Source organism: Brachionichthys hirsutus, chromosome 12 (genome assembly GCF_040956055.1).
Source record: "Brachionichthys hirsutus isolate HB-005 chromosome 12, CSIRO-AGI_Bhir_v1, whole genome shotgun sequence".
Taxonomy (NCBI): domain Eukaryota; kingdom Metazoa; phylum Chordata; class Actinopteri; order Lophiiformes; family Brachionichthyidae; genus Brachionichthys; species Brachionichthys hirsutus.
The window spans coordinates 6854318-6871849 of record NC_090908.1 but is presented as its reverse complement, the minus strand read 5'-3'; the positions used below and the strand labels follow the sequence as shown (position 1 = coordinate 6871849).

The 17532-nt window shown below is 39.5% G+C and overlaps 1 protein-coding gene across 1 annotated transcript in view; it reads left to right on the top strand.

The window, feature by feature from the left end:
* The window catches only part of LOC137902425 (ephrin type-A receptor 6-like), a 123438-nt gene that overhangs the window by 18758 nt on the left and 87148 nt on the right, over positions 1-17532 (top strand). Inside the window, exon 3 of the mRNA XM_068746510.1 lies at positions 14005-14668. Coding sequence (XP_068602611.1) covers positions 14005-14668 — 664 coding nt within the window. The remainder of the gene's footprint in view (positions 1-14004; positions 14669-17532) is intronic.

Below are 17532 nucleotides of genomic sequence, written 5' to 3'. Positions count from 1 at the left end.
CTGGCAACCTGGTCTTATTTAAGCTGTTTATGGCTGCACCGACTGACATATTCTATGCAAGCATGTTTGTTCACTACCACCGGGAAGCCATCGCTGTGATTTCACAGATCAGTCGAGTGGCTGCTGAGCCACACATTGACATTCCAGTCTGCCTCCTGCCTCTCTCACAGAAATAGATATATAAAAAGCCAAGATTTTTCCCTTCGTTTTTCCCACGCATACTTTGTATGAGCTGGCAGAGGGAGAAAAAAAGAGATGTCTGTGGTCTGTGTCAGCTCAGATGAGAATGAGGCAGCTTGTGTGGAGGGGTGTAACATGTAACAGTTTAAGCAAATGAGATAGGAGAGGAGCTTGAAAAGAGACGAGGTCGATGCCCTCAACCCACAGTGATCCTGCTTGCAGATGGGGCTGCGCTGGAGTGTGGGTTTTAAAGCTGGCAATAAAGGACGCGTTTCCATCAATGAATACATTGTATTTACATTGTTATACTCATAGTTCTCACAAAATGAAGGGTTTAAAAAAAAGATTCTCTGCGATATAGCCATAATCCTTAAAGACAGCTTTCTTAATAGCGGGATAGCACTTTTGCCTCATTTTGCAATCACATTTTCCTTTAATCTGCATTCGAGCCAGATATTTTAATGAGACTAAGAGTCCAGAGCCACGCTGAGCTGTTTTGTGAGACTATGGTGGTGCACTAACTAGCTCACAGTGACACAGTGGTCGTGCTAATTGTACGCAGGTGTGACGCTTACCGTGTTCACCTTTTTGTTTAGCCTGTTAGCATATTTATCATGAGATGGATGAGAATGTGTGGCGCAAATGTCATTCCAGTATAGCCAACACTCATCAAGACATTCAACGGGAAAATTTAATTTCATCCAGCTGAGTGTGCTACAGGAACAGTCTGTCCGTCACCATGTCGGTGGAAAGCGTGATGCGGTGATGTCAGCATTCTGGCTGGACTAGTGGTGACCAAACAACAAACTGATGACCAGCCTTTGTCATCCCAAAATCTGTGCTGAGCAGTTCCGCATCTTCCTGGCCTGAGCCAGATTTATAACTGTTTGAAATTGAAGCATCCACCGGTACCATTTAAATAAACGCACCTCGGCCTCCCTCGTCCAGCCCTTAAGTAGACTTTAACGACTGAATTGATTATGTCATCAATGTTATACCATGAATTATTGATTCTCATTGCAAAGGTGTGAGATTCAAAAGTAAAACAGAAACCACTAAAGTAGCATGACGTCATGTTCTGCTGAAGGACAGTGCAGCAGTCTGAGACAGAGCTGTCTTTTATTAGACAGCATCTTTGACTCTTTGACAAATGTGATATTTCGATCCAATAAAGGTAAAGATTAACCTGCATTAGTGCCAGAGTAGATTGCTTTAATTCAACAGCAGGGCGGAGGCTCTGCAGCAGATGCATGATGGGTGCCTGCGCCATGCGGAGGCCTTCATTCTAATGGACATTATCCTGTGGTAAATGACATAAATGCGTTGCTGCAATAAGCTCGTGGCAAATTAAATGCATTACACATAAGGTGGTGACAGGAGCAAACATGTTGAATGGCGTAAGCACTCTGCTTCAGCATTCCTGTCGTATCTCCAAGAAAAGGTGACACCATTGTTTTATTATTTTTCATTATAACGATGACATTTATCTTCAGCCACTCCATTCTTTAAAAGGAAAAGATATAAAGGACTGTGGGGTTAAAGCCATTTTGCATAGTTGAGTTCTCTTATGTGGGAATCAATGAGTTGATGGATGGATGGATGGATTGATGGATGGCCCTGATCATCGCACTGAGCTGATAGTAGTCAAATATTATAGCAAGTGTAGTCCCACTGGCTTTTCATTGTCCCCATTTGTCTCAGGCTCTGGGCTTCAGGTTGAGAAAACTGAGAGCTTAAATGCCTTCAGAAATATGAAACTGTTAGTTGTTTTTTTTTAACCTCCACCTAGTCTTATTTATCTAAAAACAAAATTACACAAGTATAGTATGCAAGCAGCATCCAAGGTCACAGTGGGCAAAATGCATAATTTTATTTATGTTTAACCATATAGAGTGGGGTGTTTACTTTGCCTCAGACTATAAAAGTTTGTCCTGCTGCAGCTTCTTCCTCTTTGTTTTCAGAAGTAGCATTTTTCCAAACAAGGTAGTGAAAGTGAAGTTTCACTTCTGATGGAAGTCATGATTAACTTCTTCACAAACCACAGTTCATCCCAGTTTACATCCGCCGAGGAGGTTATGTTTTCACCGGTGTTGGTTTGTCTCTCTGTCCGCAAGGTAACTCTCAAAGTTACGGACGGATCTTGTTTAAGTTACCAGGAACAGATGATTAGATGTTGGTGATGATCCAGAATACATCGTGGATCACTTTGAATCTTTTGTTAACATTGCAGTCAATGGAGCTTCAAAATGTGTTCCTCAATGGAGTGAGAATGGAGTGAGTAAAAATATTAGATTTTAACATTGAAAGTCTAATTTCCGGATTCATAAATCAACTCTGATTCACTTTTACTTTTCATGGGTGGTGTATAAAGATGCCAAGAACAATTTAGAAACTTTTGGTGATGATCCAGATCACAATGTGGATGGTGTAAATCCAATTCCATGGGGAATGAGCTGCTTGGTGGAGGTCTATGCTCTCTGAGGGCTTCTCTAGTTTAAATCTGTAATCAAATTTACCTCAAGGAAACTGCAAACCTTGACAGAATTTGATTGGTCTTTTAATAATTCTGATCTTTCAGGTTTCAGGTCATTCATTACCTGATGACCAGAACAGTAGTAGAAAACAAAGCAAGCAAAAAATAACAGTTCCTTGCTATCGTCAGAGGACAACTTACACTGTGACAGTCAGGGTGTGACTTTGTGACTGTACCACAGGGATGACAGATGGGTGTCCTGACTCCACCCTGCTGGCGACCTGCTTTGATCGATGCAGGATTGGGAATAGAGCATGGTCTTTGGATTTCATTTGCTCACCGCTGTTTACCTGACTTCTATTGATTTAGGATTGTGTTGGTGACAGTCAGTCAGATACTGTGTGTGTGCGTGTGCGCACGCCTAATTAAGAATCAATTCATAGATGAAGAGAGAAACAATTAGATATCTAAGACCGGCTTTATAAAAATGGCATTTTAAATTAAAGGATAAGCATTAGGTTTGTGATAAAAAAAAAATATATTTCAGATCTACAAGGTGCATCACAAAATAACCATCTATCAGCAGAATTAGATAGCATTTTTTTTGTCCATTTTACAAACACACAATGTGAAAATATACACATCATCATCCAATTGTCATACATTTGCCTGTACATTTTAAACGCAGAACTTTTCTTCAACATTACTTTACTATTCATGTTAGCATTTTTTTTTCTCCCATTTTTCTCCTTTTACAAAATGGCATTGACAATCATGTTGATATAGCTGTTGGGAACAAAATATCTGCATGTCATATCACTATGTTTCATGAAGGACAATGACGACATCAAAGATAATTTTAATCTTGCGATTTAATTGTTATTCCTTTTGAAATGAATTAGGATCCAAATAAAGCGTAAAGGTGGGAAATAATCTTATGTTATATTGTTGATATGGAAAAGCTTTTGTTTGGATTCAGCTGTACTGTGATATGTCCATAATCACATCACATATACTGTATGTGAGGCAATGAAACTGCAGTGTTGTATAAACCGTTGGCAGATTGTCCTCTAGGCTACAATTATATAAGGAATAATGATTACCTCAGCAAGCTATACTTCAACATACTTCTACATCATGATGTGGCTGAAAATTGTTTGTAACTGCATGCTTGAAGTTATGTACTTAAACTTTCTGTACGTTCTATTAATTTGTTACCGTTTTATGATAACTTGTCCGTAATGAATTTGGTGAAGTTTACATCCCTAGCATGACTATGGAAATCTAAAAAGTCCTCTTGAGGCTTCTATGGACTGAAAAGGACAGTCCGCAGACTTCCTGAGAATATGTAGGCAAACGCCTGTGCATGTCTGAGAGCACTGCAGTCTGGACATTTGGATTCAGACATGCAATAAATCAAGAAATTGACCACTTATAGCAAATGGGTCTATCAAAGGGGAAGCTCTCAAAGCAGGGACAGGTTAATAATGTCTGCTCCTTACACCTGCATACATATGACTGGAGGTTAGTGATCAGCTGATCGCCACACAGCAGGGATTATGACGTATAAATTATACATGATTCTGGAATGCTAAAAATGGGCGCAAAACCACATGATGCTCCATCTGGCACAAGGGTCTGGGCATGAACGATAACGATAAATCCATGTATTAAATATTGAAGGACAGCCAGTCAAGAGTGCATGTGAGCTAAGAAATATCTGCTGTAATATCTGAGGGTTTCCAAATGTTACTTTGAAAAGGAGGTTGACTTCTTGCCTGCATTGCTGCCAGATTGTAAAAAATATATATACTGTAACAAGTTCAGTGACAGGTCAAAACCTGTCCCTGTAGCTTTTTCAATTTCAATACAAGAGAATGGTTAAAAAAATAATCAAGTTGAAGCTCCTGGGCTCACATAACCATGCATTCTCCAGTGTTCATTAAAGAGTGTGTGATATTGTGATATTACCTCTCTGTGCTTCAGTTTAACATGAACTCACTCCCTGCTCTTCATTAAGTGTTTTAAGGAAACTGTTTTAATTTACCAGTCTTCCATTAATCAGCGTGTCTCTAAAATGAAAATTATGCCGATGGGAAAACTTCTCTGACATTCACAGTACTGGTGTGTATTAGGGATTGTCCCTATCAGGTTTTTTTGCCCCTGAGTCCGAGTAATTTGATTTTGAACCAAGACCGATACTGATGTCCCGATCCGATACTTCTATAATATATTTTTTTTAATTAAAGAAGAGTGAAGAAACGTATCCAGGATGTCCCTTATTTTTTATTTCATCATCTTATTTCAACATTTAACTCTTAAACAGAGCACTTCTGTGGCATAGCTTGAACATTCAAGTAATAAACAAAATACTTGGACTAGTGCAACAGGAAATATTAAACATGAATATTTAAAATAGAATGAACAGCACGTGATTGGATTGGGACGTTGGATTTGTTCAATCCAATTTGAAATTTATCCAAAAGACACATTTTCTCTCACTGTTACACACACAATTTAGACTAAAAATCAGTGGTAGTAAAGTTATTCTTTGTTGTAAGTTGATCTATATTTCTTTGTTTTTCATATTTCTTTTTATGTTAAGGATACAAGAGTGGTCTTTTTTTTTGGGGGGGGGGGGGGGGGGCGCAAAATGTTTTTTTCTTCCTAGGGGGGCTCGTAACAGAAAATAATTGAGAAGCACTGCATTAATGGATGATTATACTGAAGGTGTTGCGACTTAATGGAAGAGTTGGGGCCTTTGTCTGCAGCTGGATGGATGGATGGTACTGTGCCTTAGTCACTCCTCTCTGTCATAATATTTTGCCAGTGATCATCAGTATTCAAAAGGCCTAAAACAGCCAAAAGACTACATTTCATCTTGCATTCATATCTTATTTCTCCTTTTTTTTCCGAACTCAGTTTTAGTTGTTTTAATTTATTCTTATTGCATGTACTTTTGTCATAAAGTTAAAGAGCTGACATCAAGTTTCCCAGATAGCAAAGACTCCATCAATCTCACTAATACATATTATTATTGTGTTTGTGTGTGTGTGTGTGTGTGTGTGTGTTTTGGGGTTGTGATGGGTGGAGGTTTTTCATCCATCATAAAGGGAGGTCCTGCAATTAAAGACAAATCTCTCAATCCCAGTGGCAGTGGCACCGCACAAAAAATAAAACCGCACTCACAATTCAGCAAGGCTGTTGTGTGTGAGAGACGGAGGGTTTGGGAAAGACAGAGATAGAGAGAGCATGAAGTTCTGAATGAGACAAATAGAGGAGAGACATGGGAATAGAGAGGGAGAGGGGAAAAGAAAAATAAGGAGGAAAACGGCAGACATAGATTATACCTTGGGAAAATGTTGGAATTAAATCTAATTGAATTCCATTTCAATCAGGGGAGACTTGACTCAATGAATAATATTCCTTATCACTACGTCCATAAAGATATAAACGAGCCTAAATGTAGAAAACCAAGTTTTTGGTGATCAGATCCAATTGAGAACATGTTTTTGGATGGGATGAGGATTGTGTGCCAAAAAATTTATTTTGAGTACATGTTACTTTCCAGTAGCATTATGTAATGTGATATAAGAAATATGCAATCACTCAACTGATCTGTGAGTTTTAAAGTCAAATATACCCAACATCAATTAATGATGCAACAGGATTGAGGACAGGTTTTGGTTCAGGTCACTGAAAGGACAGCAGGCTTTGATTTCACTCAAATTCATGTTGAATGTTGCCCAAAGTGTGAGATAATTTACCAAATGGATTAATAATATAGTAATAATGTGACCGATTGTGAATCTGTGTTTATACATACACAGAAATGCTCAAATGAAGGAGGTGGGAGAGAAAGTACATAAAGACAGAGAAAAATTGCTGAAAAAAGGAAATAATTGTCTGAGAATGTCAACATTATCCCCTTTTTATTCTCCACCGGTCTCAGAAGAGCAAGGGAAACATATGTCTAAATAAAGCCTGTAAGGCTGCAGTGCCCACGGTTCAGTCTCGTAATATCCAGTGATAACAAAAGAGATCATGAGTATTTAGTCTACTGTGGTCCCCTGTTGTCTCCCATAGGACATTTACCATCCTACCTTAAATCTGCTGAAGGATCCATCCATTAGAAGAAAAAAAATAGTAGCATGGAGTTTTCAGTTGAAAAAACAAATATGACAAGTATTTCAAGAAAACGTATCTTCCTATTTGATCGGGCCTTAATTTGAACTCTTTACACTTAAAAGATTGTCATGAATTAAATGTATAATACAGTACATTTGCTTTGTGTACATGTGTGAGAGTGATTGAGTTATGTGTTTATAATTGGTTGCTTCTGAATCAAAACATTTTGGTTTATTTTATTTTTATAAATTCTGTCCTGTATGACAATATCATGGTGAAGTGTGACGGTCGAGCCACCTAATAGAATAGAAAGCCTTTATTGTCATGGCATAGTAGCTACACAATGAGATTATCTGCTCCGTCTGGTGTCTAAAAACAACATAATAAATAAAAATAAAGAAGAACTAAGCACCACACCGGAGAGCATGGAGCCGCTGCACGCACGGGCGCCGCCATCTTAGTCCTACAATGGTGCAAAGAGTTTTCTCTGCAAAGTGAGAGTCTATCATACTTGTCCTATTGCATAGCCTGGATGATATTTATTGGTGAGTGAGACAAGGCGACCTGGATCGACCTCTTTTGAATGCATTTCGTCTATGCACTTTCATCAGTGTAACTGCTTTCAGTTTAATCTCCAAAGGCTGCTGACTCCAACACATCATCGTTCTTGCCAACCAACTGGACATTAGAAGAGTTATCTAGTATAAATAGACACCGATGGAATGTATAGTCTGGATTTATGTGTGTATTTACCAGCATGTATATGAGTTAAATCTGTAAAGATTTTGAAAATATTCACACAGTACACACACATCCATTGCCAGCCTAATAACAAGCTTTTTAAAACACAATTTCTCAACCTGCCCCACTACTTTCTGTGAGCTGTATAAATATAGTAATTGTTTTAAAGTAGGCCACAGCTGTCTTTCACACAAGGAGACGTTTCACGTTTAAATAATGCGTAACCCTGTTTTCTCTTTTTTTTTTTACATCCTCATCCTTATCACTAAACGTCTAATTCCCATTGAGGACGAGTGCAGCAGGTTATGACGCTATAGTCAAGAGTGATGTTCTCAATAGGGCTTCAGAATTTCTGGGTTTTAGTAAAAGGAGCTAAGCCTCTGGGCGGGTGGCCAGTAAAATGACTGGCTCCCTTTCATGGGAAAGAGAGATGGGCAATAAGGTCTCAGAATGTAATCAATCAGCCATGTTTTCTGACCATTTTTCCATGATGCATGCTGGATGGCTTGGTACTGAAGTGGCCCGGAAAGGCTCCACTCAAAGTTTTCTGCAATGAAAAAGAATGTAGTTCACATTCAGATTACAAATCGGCACCCTTCACACACACCCCCACACACACAAGCACTCACACAAGCACAATAAAGTGGCTACAGTCACATCGAGGGTTATAGTTTTAATTTTTGGTGTGAGGCTTTTGCTTTTTTGTCTCTTATTTTGAACTCAATTAAGAGCCGATAAATGTCATTGCTTGTGAGGCAATTTGGACAAATGTAATTCTCAGCTGTTGTAAATGCAAAGCTGCAGAGTGACTTATTTAAAAGTCCTGCCCCCATATAGCTGCTTGACATTATCAGCAAATTGGCAAGATGTGAAAGTGTTGGAGGCCTTTAAATCAGCTCGGAATGGGGATTTCAACAGGAGTGTGTTTCCATCACCATGGAGAGTGTGATTTGTCTCAAAGGGGGACCTTTGAAACTAATCACACTGATATTTCGGACTCTCTCCTTCTGTCTTTGGTCACAGTTTATCCACGAGCGTTCATTTCATTATCTCCTAAATTTATTCGGATCTCCTGATTAAAACCTCTCTCATTTTAATCCCTTCTTTGGCGCCGGCTTTCTATTGTCTAGTTCTCTGTTTCCCATGCCCTTCAGATGCTGCATTGTTTCTCGGAATGTAGTCTACCAAGGAATCTTGCATTGTATTCAGATATTAAATATCCCCCTTCGATACAGAAAACCCCCTTGATGTACTATAAATATGTCCTGAAGGTTATGTGTGACCTTTCTGTGTGTTTGTGTGTGTGTGTGCATGTGTGTGTCGTGTGTGTGTATCAGTACATGGTCAACTTCTGATTTCTAGCCAACTTATTTGTATAAGAGTGATTGATAAGGTTTTTGCCAAAAGCAGAAGGAGATGCATTATACAGCTCCTGTTCCCTGAACTTTTAGGTTGGGAGTGATTATTCAGAAATTGTTGAAGTTAATCCTTTTAGTAGTATTTGAATTGAAATTGAATTGAAGTCAACACCACCAGAAGAAGTGGATAACATCATTTTTTTTAAACAGTCATCTGAAACCCCAAGCTCAAGGGCAAATGAGAATATGGTGATGGCATCAGGTGCATGTGCCCCATTCCTAAAGCATGGTCAGGAACTGGACTACCTAATTCAAATGTGGCAGGGAGGTCTTGGGAGATGATCAATGTCAGCCTGAGGAATCAGAAAACTGCTGGCAGATTGTCATTCCACACCCGCCTGGCCCCGCTGCTTGAGTTTCTGACGCTAAACATAAAACGATCAGACACAGGCTTGTGGAGGCGCTCCTGTCGTAATGGTGGATACCTCCCTCGCTGTGTGACTCCTCACTTGGCCCGTTCCTTGTTTCTTTCTCTATTTTCTTCTCCTCTTGGCTGAACCACACTCGGCATCTCTATAAAGAAACGGAAACCAAAAATAGACCTGTTTCTGGCAAAATTATTTGTACTTTAAACTCAAAATCAGCTCATCTTGCATTCATAAACATTTCTGATACATAGAATATGTATCGGAAATCAATAATTAATTTGCATGCCTTCCTTTTTCCTTTTACGTATAATCCAATATTGCGTAACAACAGTATCGCTGTTCCAATAAAAGGCATGGCAGTAGTTAATCTTTTATCAATGAGGAAAATGTAAGTACCGTAATACAGGATAACAGGGAGTGGGTTTTAAAAAGAATAATATAATGAAGACAGTATTTGTGATAATTAATTGGGTCATGAAGTAACTGAAACGTGTACTATTTGTAGAAATACAAATGCAAATACTCCTGAATACTAAAGTGAAAAGCTGGACGCAATGGAAGGATAGCAAAAGAACTCTTCAGCTGCGAGGTTGATAGCACTGTGTTGCTGTAAATGATCATGTTTAGCTGAAAACGAGTTTTTACGGCACTGATTTACTTCGCCCAATACAAGTTGCAGTAGCCAAAGCTACACACACAGTGGGCAGTGCTTCTTGTTTGGTTGGCTATAATGGTACACTTAGACTGGAAGGAAAGCCCACAAAGCCTTGCCTTGAATGATTGAATTAGAACATGTTATTAAAAAGGATAATGAGTATGTGAAAGTAAACATTAGGCTTTGATTACTATTGTCATCAAGAGGTAATATTTAGCAAAACACCTTATTAAATCTACGAGCTTATCAGGCAAATAGTACCAGCAGATTAACCAGTGGCTCATCACTATTCTCTGGACTACGTTTGAATATAAAGGAGTTGCTTTTCCATCCATTAATTAGAATGGGGATCTTTCCTCCTCATCCCACCTCCTTCACCAGACCTGAAAATGGGGCCATGAAGTGATTGCATGTGCCTACATGAGACTAATTATGTGTTTCGTCACTTTATTTTTAATTATAAACTGATCGTTATATAAATGTCTTGATTGGTAATTAACAGCTTTATTCTTAGCCTTCCTCACCTAAACTAGAGAATATTTCCCTCCTCTGTCTCTGTCAAAACCGTGTTGATTGGCTCACCGGGAAATGGAAATGGATGTGCTATTCAGTAATACAAGTGTCAATTTGGACAGGCTGCTTTAGATTATCATCCGAAAAATGCAAATTTTAATGTTTAATGCCAAATTTGAGCCCTATTAAATATTCCTACTATTACTACTACTACTAATGATAATATCATCATCATCATCACCATCATCATTGTAGTTGTTGATGCTATTATAAACAAATAAATAATCTCAATTTTATGATTTTATGAAGATAGATTTGGCTAAATATATTTATTAAATAATACAAGATAGTTTACATAAAATTGTATTCACATTTTAAAATAAAATAGTTTGTATATAGCATATAAATTAGAATATAAAATAATCCACACACAAAGGCACTGCAGCTCAAGGGTGCATTGTAAGCAAAGTGATTTGAGAGTGCTTTTTCCCAGGCAGGTAATTTGATTCTTGGAGGTCGGGTTGGGTCATTTTAGGGTTAGCATTGTAGGCAGTCCCCACTCTAATAAAACCAGAGAGCTGTGCAGGTCCAGGAGGCCCCAAAAACCCATTAACTTATCGCCTATCAACACAGGATGGGAAACCTCATGATCGCGCAAGCTGCCATAATCCCTGGTCATGTGACCTGGGAGTTACATAGCTGATTACTCGGTAACTGGCATCAGGCATTCTTCAAAGAGAAAACCTTCCATGAGTGGCCTGAATGAATGCCGATTATTTCAGTATTATATTTAGTATGAGTGTTGAGGATTATAATCTGTTTGATGCACAATTGATCAGAAGCCAAATGTCTACAACCAACTGGCTACTTTCATGATTTGTGACATGAAAGCTGCATGGAGCTGATCATAGCTCAGATGCATGCACGTCCTACAAATAACTATCCACTCTGCTCTGCTTAAAATCTGCATTTTGTCTATTTTGCACAAAGGCTGTTTCAGGCAGCAAGGGTTGCTTGGGCAGTAACTCAGGCACAGGAACAACATTTCTGTTTCCAGAAAAAAAAAATTTATTAAAACATGTAGATTCCTGATCATAAGTCACATAAAGTGACCAGCTGGAAAACAATTAGCAATATTGGGCAGGCAAAATGTTGTGTTTGTGCAGGTGGGACTAGTGCTTCAAGAATTACAGTTACATATTGCTTACAATCCTCTTGGGTCTCAACTCTCCACTGAACGTTCCTCGCATGGCGTTTCTGGCAAACATCATCTTGAGTTAAGGTATCTACGTATTTATACAGTGGCTTTATAGGACTTTTACACATCTCATTATTCAGGCAGAAATTTGACTTCACAAATCTTGTTTTGCATTTAGAGATTTAACACAAACAAGGATCCATATATATATATATATATATATATATTATGGCATGCCGTTCAGGAACTTATTATATATATATATCAAAAGTGCTGGAATATATATATGAAAAGTCTGAGAATATGGACCGAACTATGAAAACTCTGAGAATATGGACCGAACTCTGGAATATATATATGAAAAGTCTGAGAATATGGACCGAACTATGAAAACTCTGAGAATATGGACCGAACTCTGGAATATATATACGAAAAGTCTGAGAATATGGACCGAACTCCGGAATATATATTTTGATATATATATTCGGATATTTTCAAATATATATTCAGACATTTTCATATATATATTCTGACATTTTCATATATATATTCAGACTTTTTCATATATATATTCAGACTTTTTCATATATATATTCAGACTTTTTCATATATATATTCAGACATTTTCATATATATATGAAAGCCGCGGTGTAGTGGTTAGGGTTCTGCACCCACACCCAAGTTGCGCCTGTTCGGTTCCCGGTCGGGCAGCCAGATCGATCTTGTGTCATAAATGGAGTCAGCTCGGAATCTAGTGCCGGCAATCCTCAATGCGGAGATAATGAACGCCCTGAAACAAACCCGCAAGGGCTTTTTTGAAACGCTCCTCTTAGACAGGATGTTTGACTGTATTTGTAATGTAATGCATGCTGTGGGTGTCCGTCTGACGCGCGACAAGTCACGTGACGGCTGGCGTGCCGACAGCTGTTCGTCACGCCCCCTCGCTGGCCAAACTGTTCTGGCCTGATACGGCACTTGACAAGTCATGTGATGGGGTCGGGGCTGCCTGCCCCGGAACATGCATAGCGCCGTATAAAGCCAGAACGGTGCATAGCGCCGTATAAAGCCAGAACGGCGCTATGCATGTTCCGGGGCAGGCAGCTTCGACCCCGTCACGTGACTTGTCAAGTGCCGTATAAAGCCAGAACGGCGCTATGCATGTTCCGGGGCAGGCAGCTTCGACCCCGTCACGTGACCTGTCAAGTGCCGTATCAGGCCAGAACAGTTTGGCCAGCGAGGGGGCGTGACGAACAGCTGTCGGCACGCCAGCCGTCACGTGACTTGTCGCGCGTCAGACAGACACCCACAGCATGCATTACATTACAAATACAGTCAAACATCCTGTCTAAAAGGAGCGTTTCAAAAAAGCCCTTGCGGGTTTGTTTCAGGGCGTTCATTATCTCCGCATTGAGGATTGCCGGCACTAGATTCCGAGCTGACTCCACTTATGACACACGATCGATCTGGCTGCCCGACCGGGAACCGAACAGGCGCAACTTGGGTGTGGGTGCAGAACCCTAACCACTACACCGCGGCTTTCATATATATATGAAAATGTCTGAATATATATATGAAAAAGTCTGAATATATATATGAAAAAGTCTGAATATATATATGAAAAAGTCTGAATATATATATGAAAAAGTCTGAATATATATATGAAAATGTCTGAATATATATATGAAAATGTCTGAATATATATTTGAAAATATCCGAATATATATATCAAAATATATATTCCGGAGTTCGGTCCATATTCTCAGACTTTTCATATATATATTCCAGAGTTCGGTCCATATTCTCAGAGTTTTCATAGTTCGGTCCATATTCTCAGACTTTTCATATATATATTCCAGAGTTCGGTCCATATTCTCAGAGTTTTCATAGTTCGATCCATATTCTCAGACTTTTCATATATATATTCCAGCACTTTTGATATATATATATAATAAGTTCCTGAACGGCATGCCATAATATATATATATATATATATATATATATATATTTGAAATTAGCGCTGCTGTGATGTCGGTGTACCAATAAACCCTCAGGGATTCATTGACCCTAAGGTTCATGACAGCGTGGATCTGACAGCAACTGATACATCTGTATTTTCTATCTTGTGACTGAAACTGAACGTGAAAGTTAATTGTACCATAGTCAGAAAAAAAAATCCATTTAATCCAAACTCTTTTTTTCTTTATGTTGAACCTGCTACCTGCTGGGTCACAATTAGGACTTAGATCCTTAGAATTAATCACTTTTTCTTTTCTTTTCTCTTTTCTTTCCTCTTCTTGCCTTCCACCACCTCCTTCTTATTTCCTCTTTAGTGGGATGCCATCACAGAGATGGATGAGCACAATCGACCCATCCATACTTTCCAGGTTTGCAATGTGATGGAGCCCAACCAGAACAACTGGCTCCGTTCCAACTGGATCTCCCGACAAGCTGCGCAAAAAGTCTACGTGGAGCTTCGCTTCACACTGCGTGACTGCAACTCCATCCCGTGGGTGTCTGGCACCTGCAAAGAGACGTTCAACCTCTTCTACCATGAGACTGATGAGGCTCATGGAGTAAAATTCAATCCCCCACAGTACACCAAGATTGACACCATTGCGGCGGATGAGAGCTTTACTCAGATGGATCTCGGAGATCGCATCCTCAAGCTCAACACAGAAGTGCGTGAGGTGGGACCTATGAGCAGGAAGGGCTTTTATCTGGCATTCCAGGACATCGGCGCTTGCATTGCTTTAGTTTCAGTAAGGGTTTACTATAAGAAATGTCCTTTCACACTGAGGAACCTGGCCTCATTTCCAGACACAGTGCCTCGAGTGGACTCTTCGTCATTAGTGGAGGTGAGGGGGGCGTGTATTGACCACGCTGAAGAAAGAGACACACCCAAATTGTTCTGTGGAGCTGATGGAGACTGGTTGGTTCCCCTGGGAAGATGCGTCTGTAGCATCGGGTATGAAGAGATTGATGGCGCATGTAGTGGTGAGTTTTCTGATCTTTTTGTCATTGATTCTGCTTTTCATTCATCACGGTATCCCCTGGTGAGGCTGAAACCTCAGAGAAGCTTGCAATACTTGGAAAAACATTTGTCAGTGAAACCTGACTCCGGTTCAGGGAGTGGACCATGTCAGAAACAATGCATGCTCCAGTGAATCTGTGTGGTTATGTCAATGAGTGTGTTGATAGATGATCATAATGAAAACACATTTTCATTATGCAAACTAGATTCTAACCAATATTTTCACCCTGACAGTTAATTAGCGCCGCCAAGGAGGTTACGTTTTTGCCGGCGTTTGTCCGTTTATCTGTTAGCAAAATAACTTAAAACGTTATAAACAGTTATTTATGTAATTTTCAGGACATGTTGGGAATGTTGCCAGGAACAGATGATCACTTTGAAATCTTCATTAACATTGCAGTCATTGGAGCTCAATATCAGTCATTCTTCCTCAATATCTCAGTGGATTATTGACCGATGTTTATGTAATTTGACACAATTATGTAGGCCGGGGACCTCTATCTTACCGCCAAATCTCATCCAGATCGGATTAAGATTGCGGATATTATCAAAATCCTTTGATAAATGGGGGTACACTTGCATTTCAGCCTACTGTGGATTTAATATTAGAGATAGAGATTTATAACAGGTGTCGTCTTATAGCTGAGTCAATTCTGCATTGTAGCATGTCATCGGATTTGTTACCTCCTGTTTTTGATGGTATTTTTCTGTCTGTCTGTTAGCAGGATTATGGAAAATATGCTGGATGAATCTTGATAAAAAAAATATCTGAAGATGGGTCTTAGTCTATCCAATCAAATTTTGAGAGCGATGCAGATAACCGTCTGGATACAAAATAAACCCGGATTTTCCCATTTACTTATAATGGAGGCTTGTTAAATATGCATTCAGTTTACTTACCAACCGTCATAAAGGGTTCCGATATGAACTATCAAGCAAACTGCCTGCTGGATCTGATGCAGAATGAGGTCAGGAAAAATATAACATTTTAACATTGAAAACCCCATTTATGAATTCAAAAATATTTTACACATACAAATCAACTCTGATTCACTTTTATTTTTCAATATTGGTGTAAATATGACAAGAAGAATTTATAACCTTTTGATGATGATCCAGATCACCATGTGAATGGTGTTAATCTAATTATGAGGGGAGGTTTGCGCCCTCTGAGTGCTTTTCTAGTTTATAATATTTCTTCCATACACAGAAGTATGCAGCAGTCACAATGTTGTGGTCAGGATTTCTGCCTGACCCTGAAAGCAGCTCTTGTTATTTTATATTTAAATGATTCTTTCTACCCAGCTTTCTGTATGGTGGCCCATTCTTGCTTAAACTGTGGTACTTTAAAGCAAGTGTCATCTTCTTTCCTCTTCCCCTCTTGCCCCTAATTAGCCATCATTGGTTGTCCTCTTCTCTGCACAATAAAAAAAAAAAAAAGCAATATGACAAATCGGGGGAAAAAGCTGAACAACGTTGTCATGACGTAAAGAGATCACACCCAGTTTGTGTCATCCAAAGCAAAAGATCTGTGTGGTAATTTGTTGCTATTCATTGCAGTCATCAATGCAGTCGTGTGATAATCATTGCAGGTATCACACGACAAGCCACGACAAGAAAAGCTCTGACTGCGTCGGTTATCGACGGACTAGTCGTAACAGAGGTTTGGAAATGTCTCAACACCCCAGAAAGGACAGGATTCCGATATGTGGAAGGATTTTATTATTTAGGAGCCAAACATGGTGATGTTGTACGTTTAGGTGTCTTTCGTTTGCCTACATGTTGGTATGTTGTTGTCTAAATCAATCGTCTCCCACCTGCTGTCCCAGAGGCTATCTTGGTGTGACAGATTACCTTGGATCACTGGGCAGCAGTTTGATCCTCAACTCTCAGATATGAGCTTTCATTTATCGTTCTTAGGACCACTTACTGGGAATGATATGGCACAGAAAATCATCCCCTCATGAAAGTCAAACATCTTTTCCAACCACAGACAGGCCTGTCAGGTCAACTGGTGCACACCTGCCAGCTGCAATAGAACACATTGTTTACTGAGAAACTAGCCCACCAAAAAATCCAAAGTGCTGTATTCACTGACTGAACATTGATCATAATGTCCCCTTAAAACAGAACAGCTAACCACCAATGGCATCATTTGAATAACATCTGCAAGTGCAGAACGGTCATGACGATCATTATAGGATAGCACCCTCCTTCCGTTTCTCATCCACAAGCTGCACTTTGCTTAACGCTCTGCTTCCAGTCCTGCTTGTTGCTCTTCTCCCATCATGCAGAACAAGATGTCCTTCTACAGTTGATTACGATTCGTCTTGTGCCACAGGTCGGATAGGTTTCCCAGCTGCACACTCAGCTGTTTTGCAATCAGTTGGCCAGGGGTCAAACTGCAGCTGTGATTGGAGCTGGACTGTACCAAAAGTGAATATTTTATTCACGAGCATCTCTGAAGGAAAAAGGAAGTTATGTTTTCACCGATTTCCATTTGCTTATTTGTTTGTCTGGTAGCAGGACTACAGAACAAACTATAGCCCTGTTTCTTGCAGCGAATCAGGGATAAACCATTGCATTTGGGAACAGGAACATACATTTTCAATGTGCAGGACTGTACTCTCCTGAATATAAATGAATATGCTGTCCCTGCGAGGATTGGCAAAACATTTCTGTGGCTTCTTAAATGAAGATTCCTTCATATTTTTGGAAGGTTTAACTGAAGAGTGGGTGAGGAAGCTGGAGCGTGTCAACAAAGCAGCAAATGAGGGAAATAAAGTATTTATGGTTACATGCTAAAGCACATATCGATGGCCAAAAC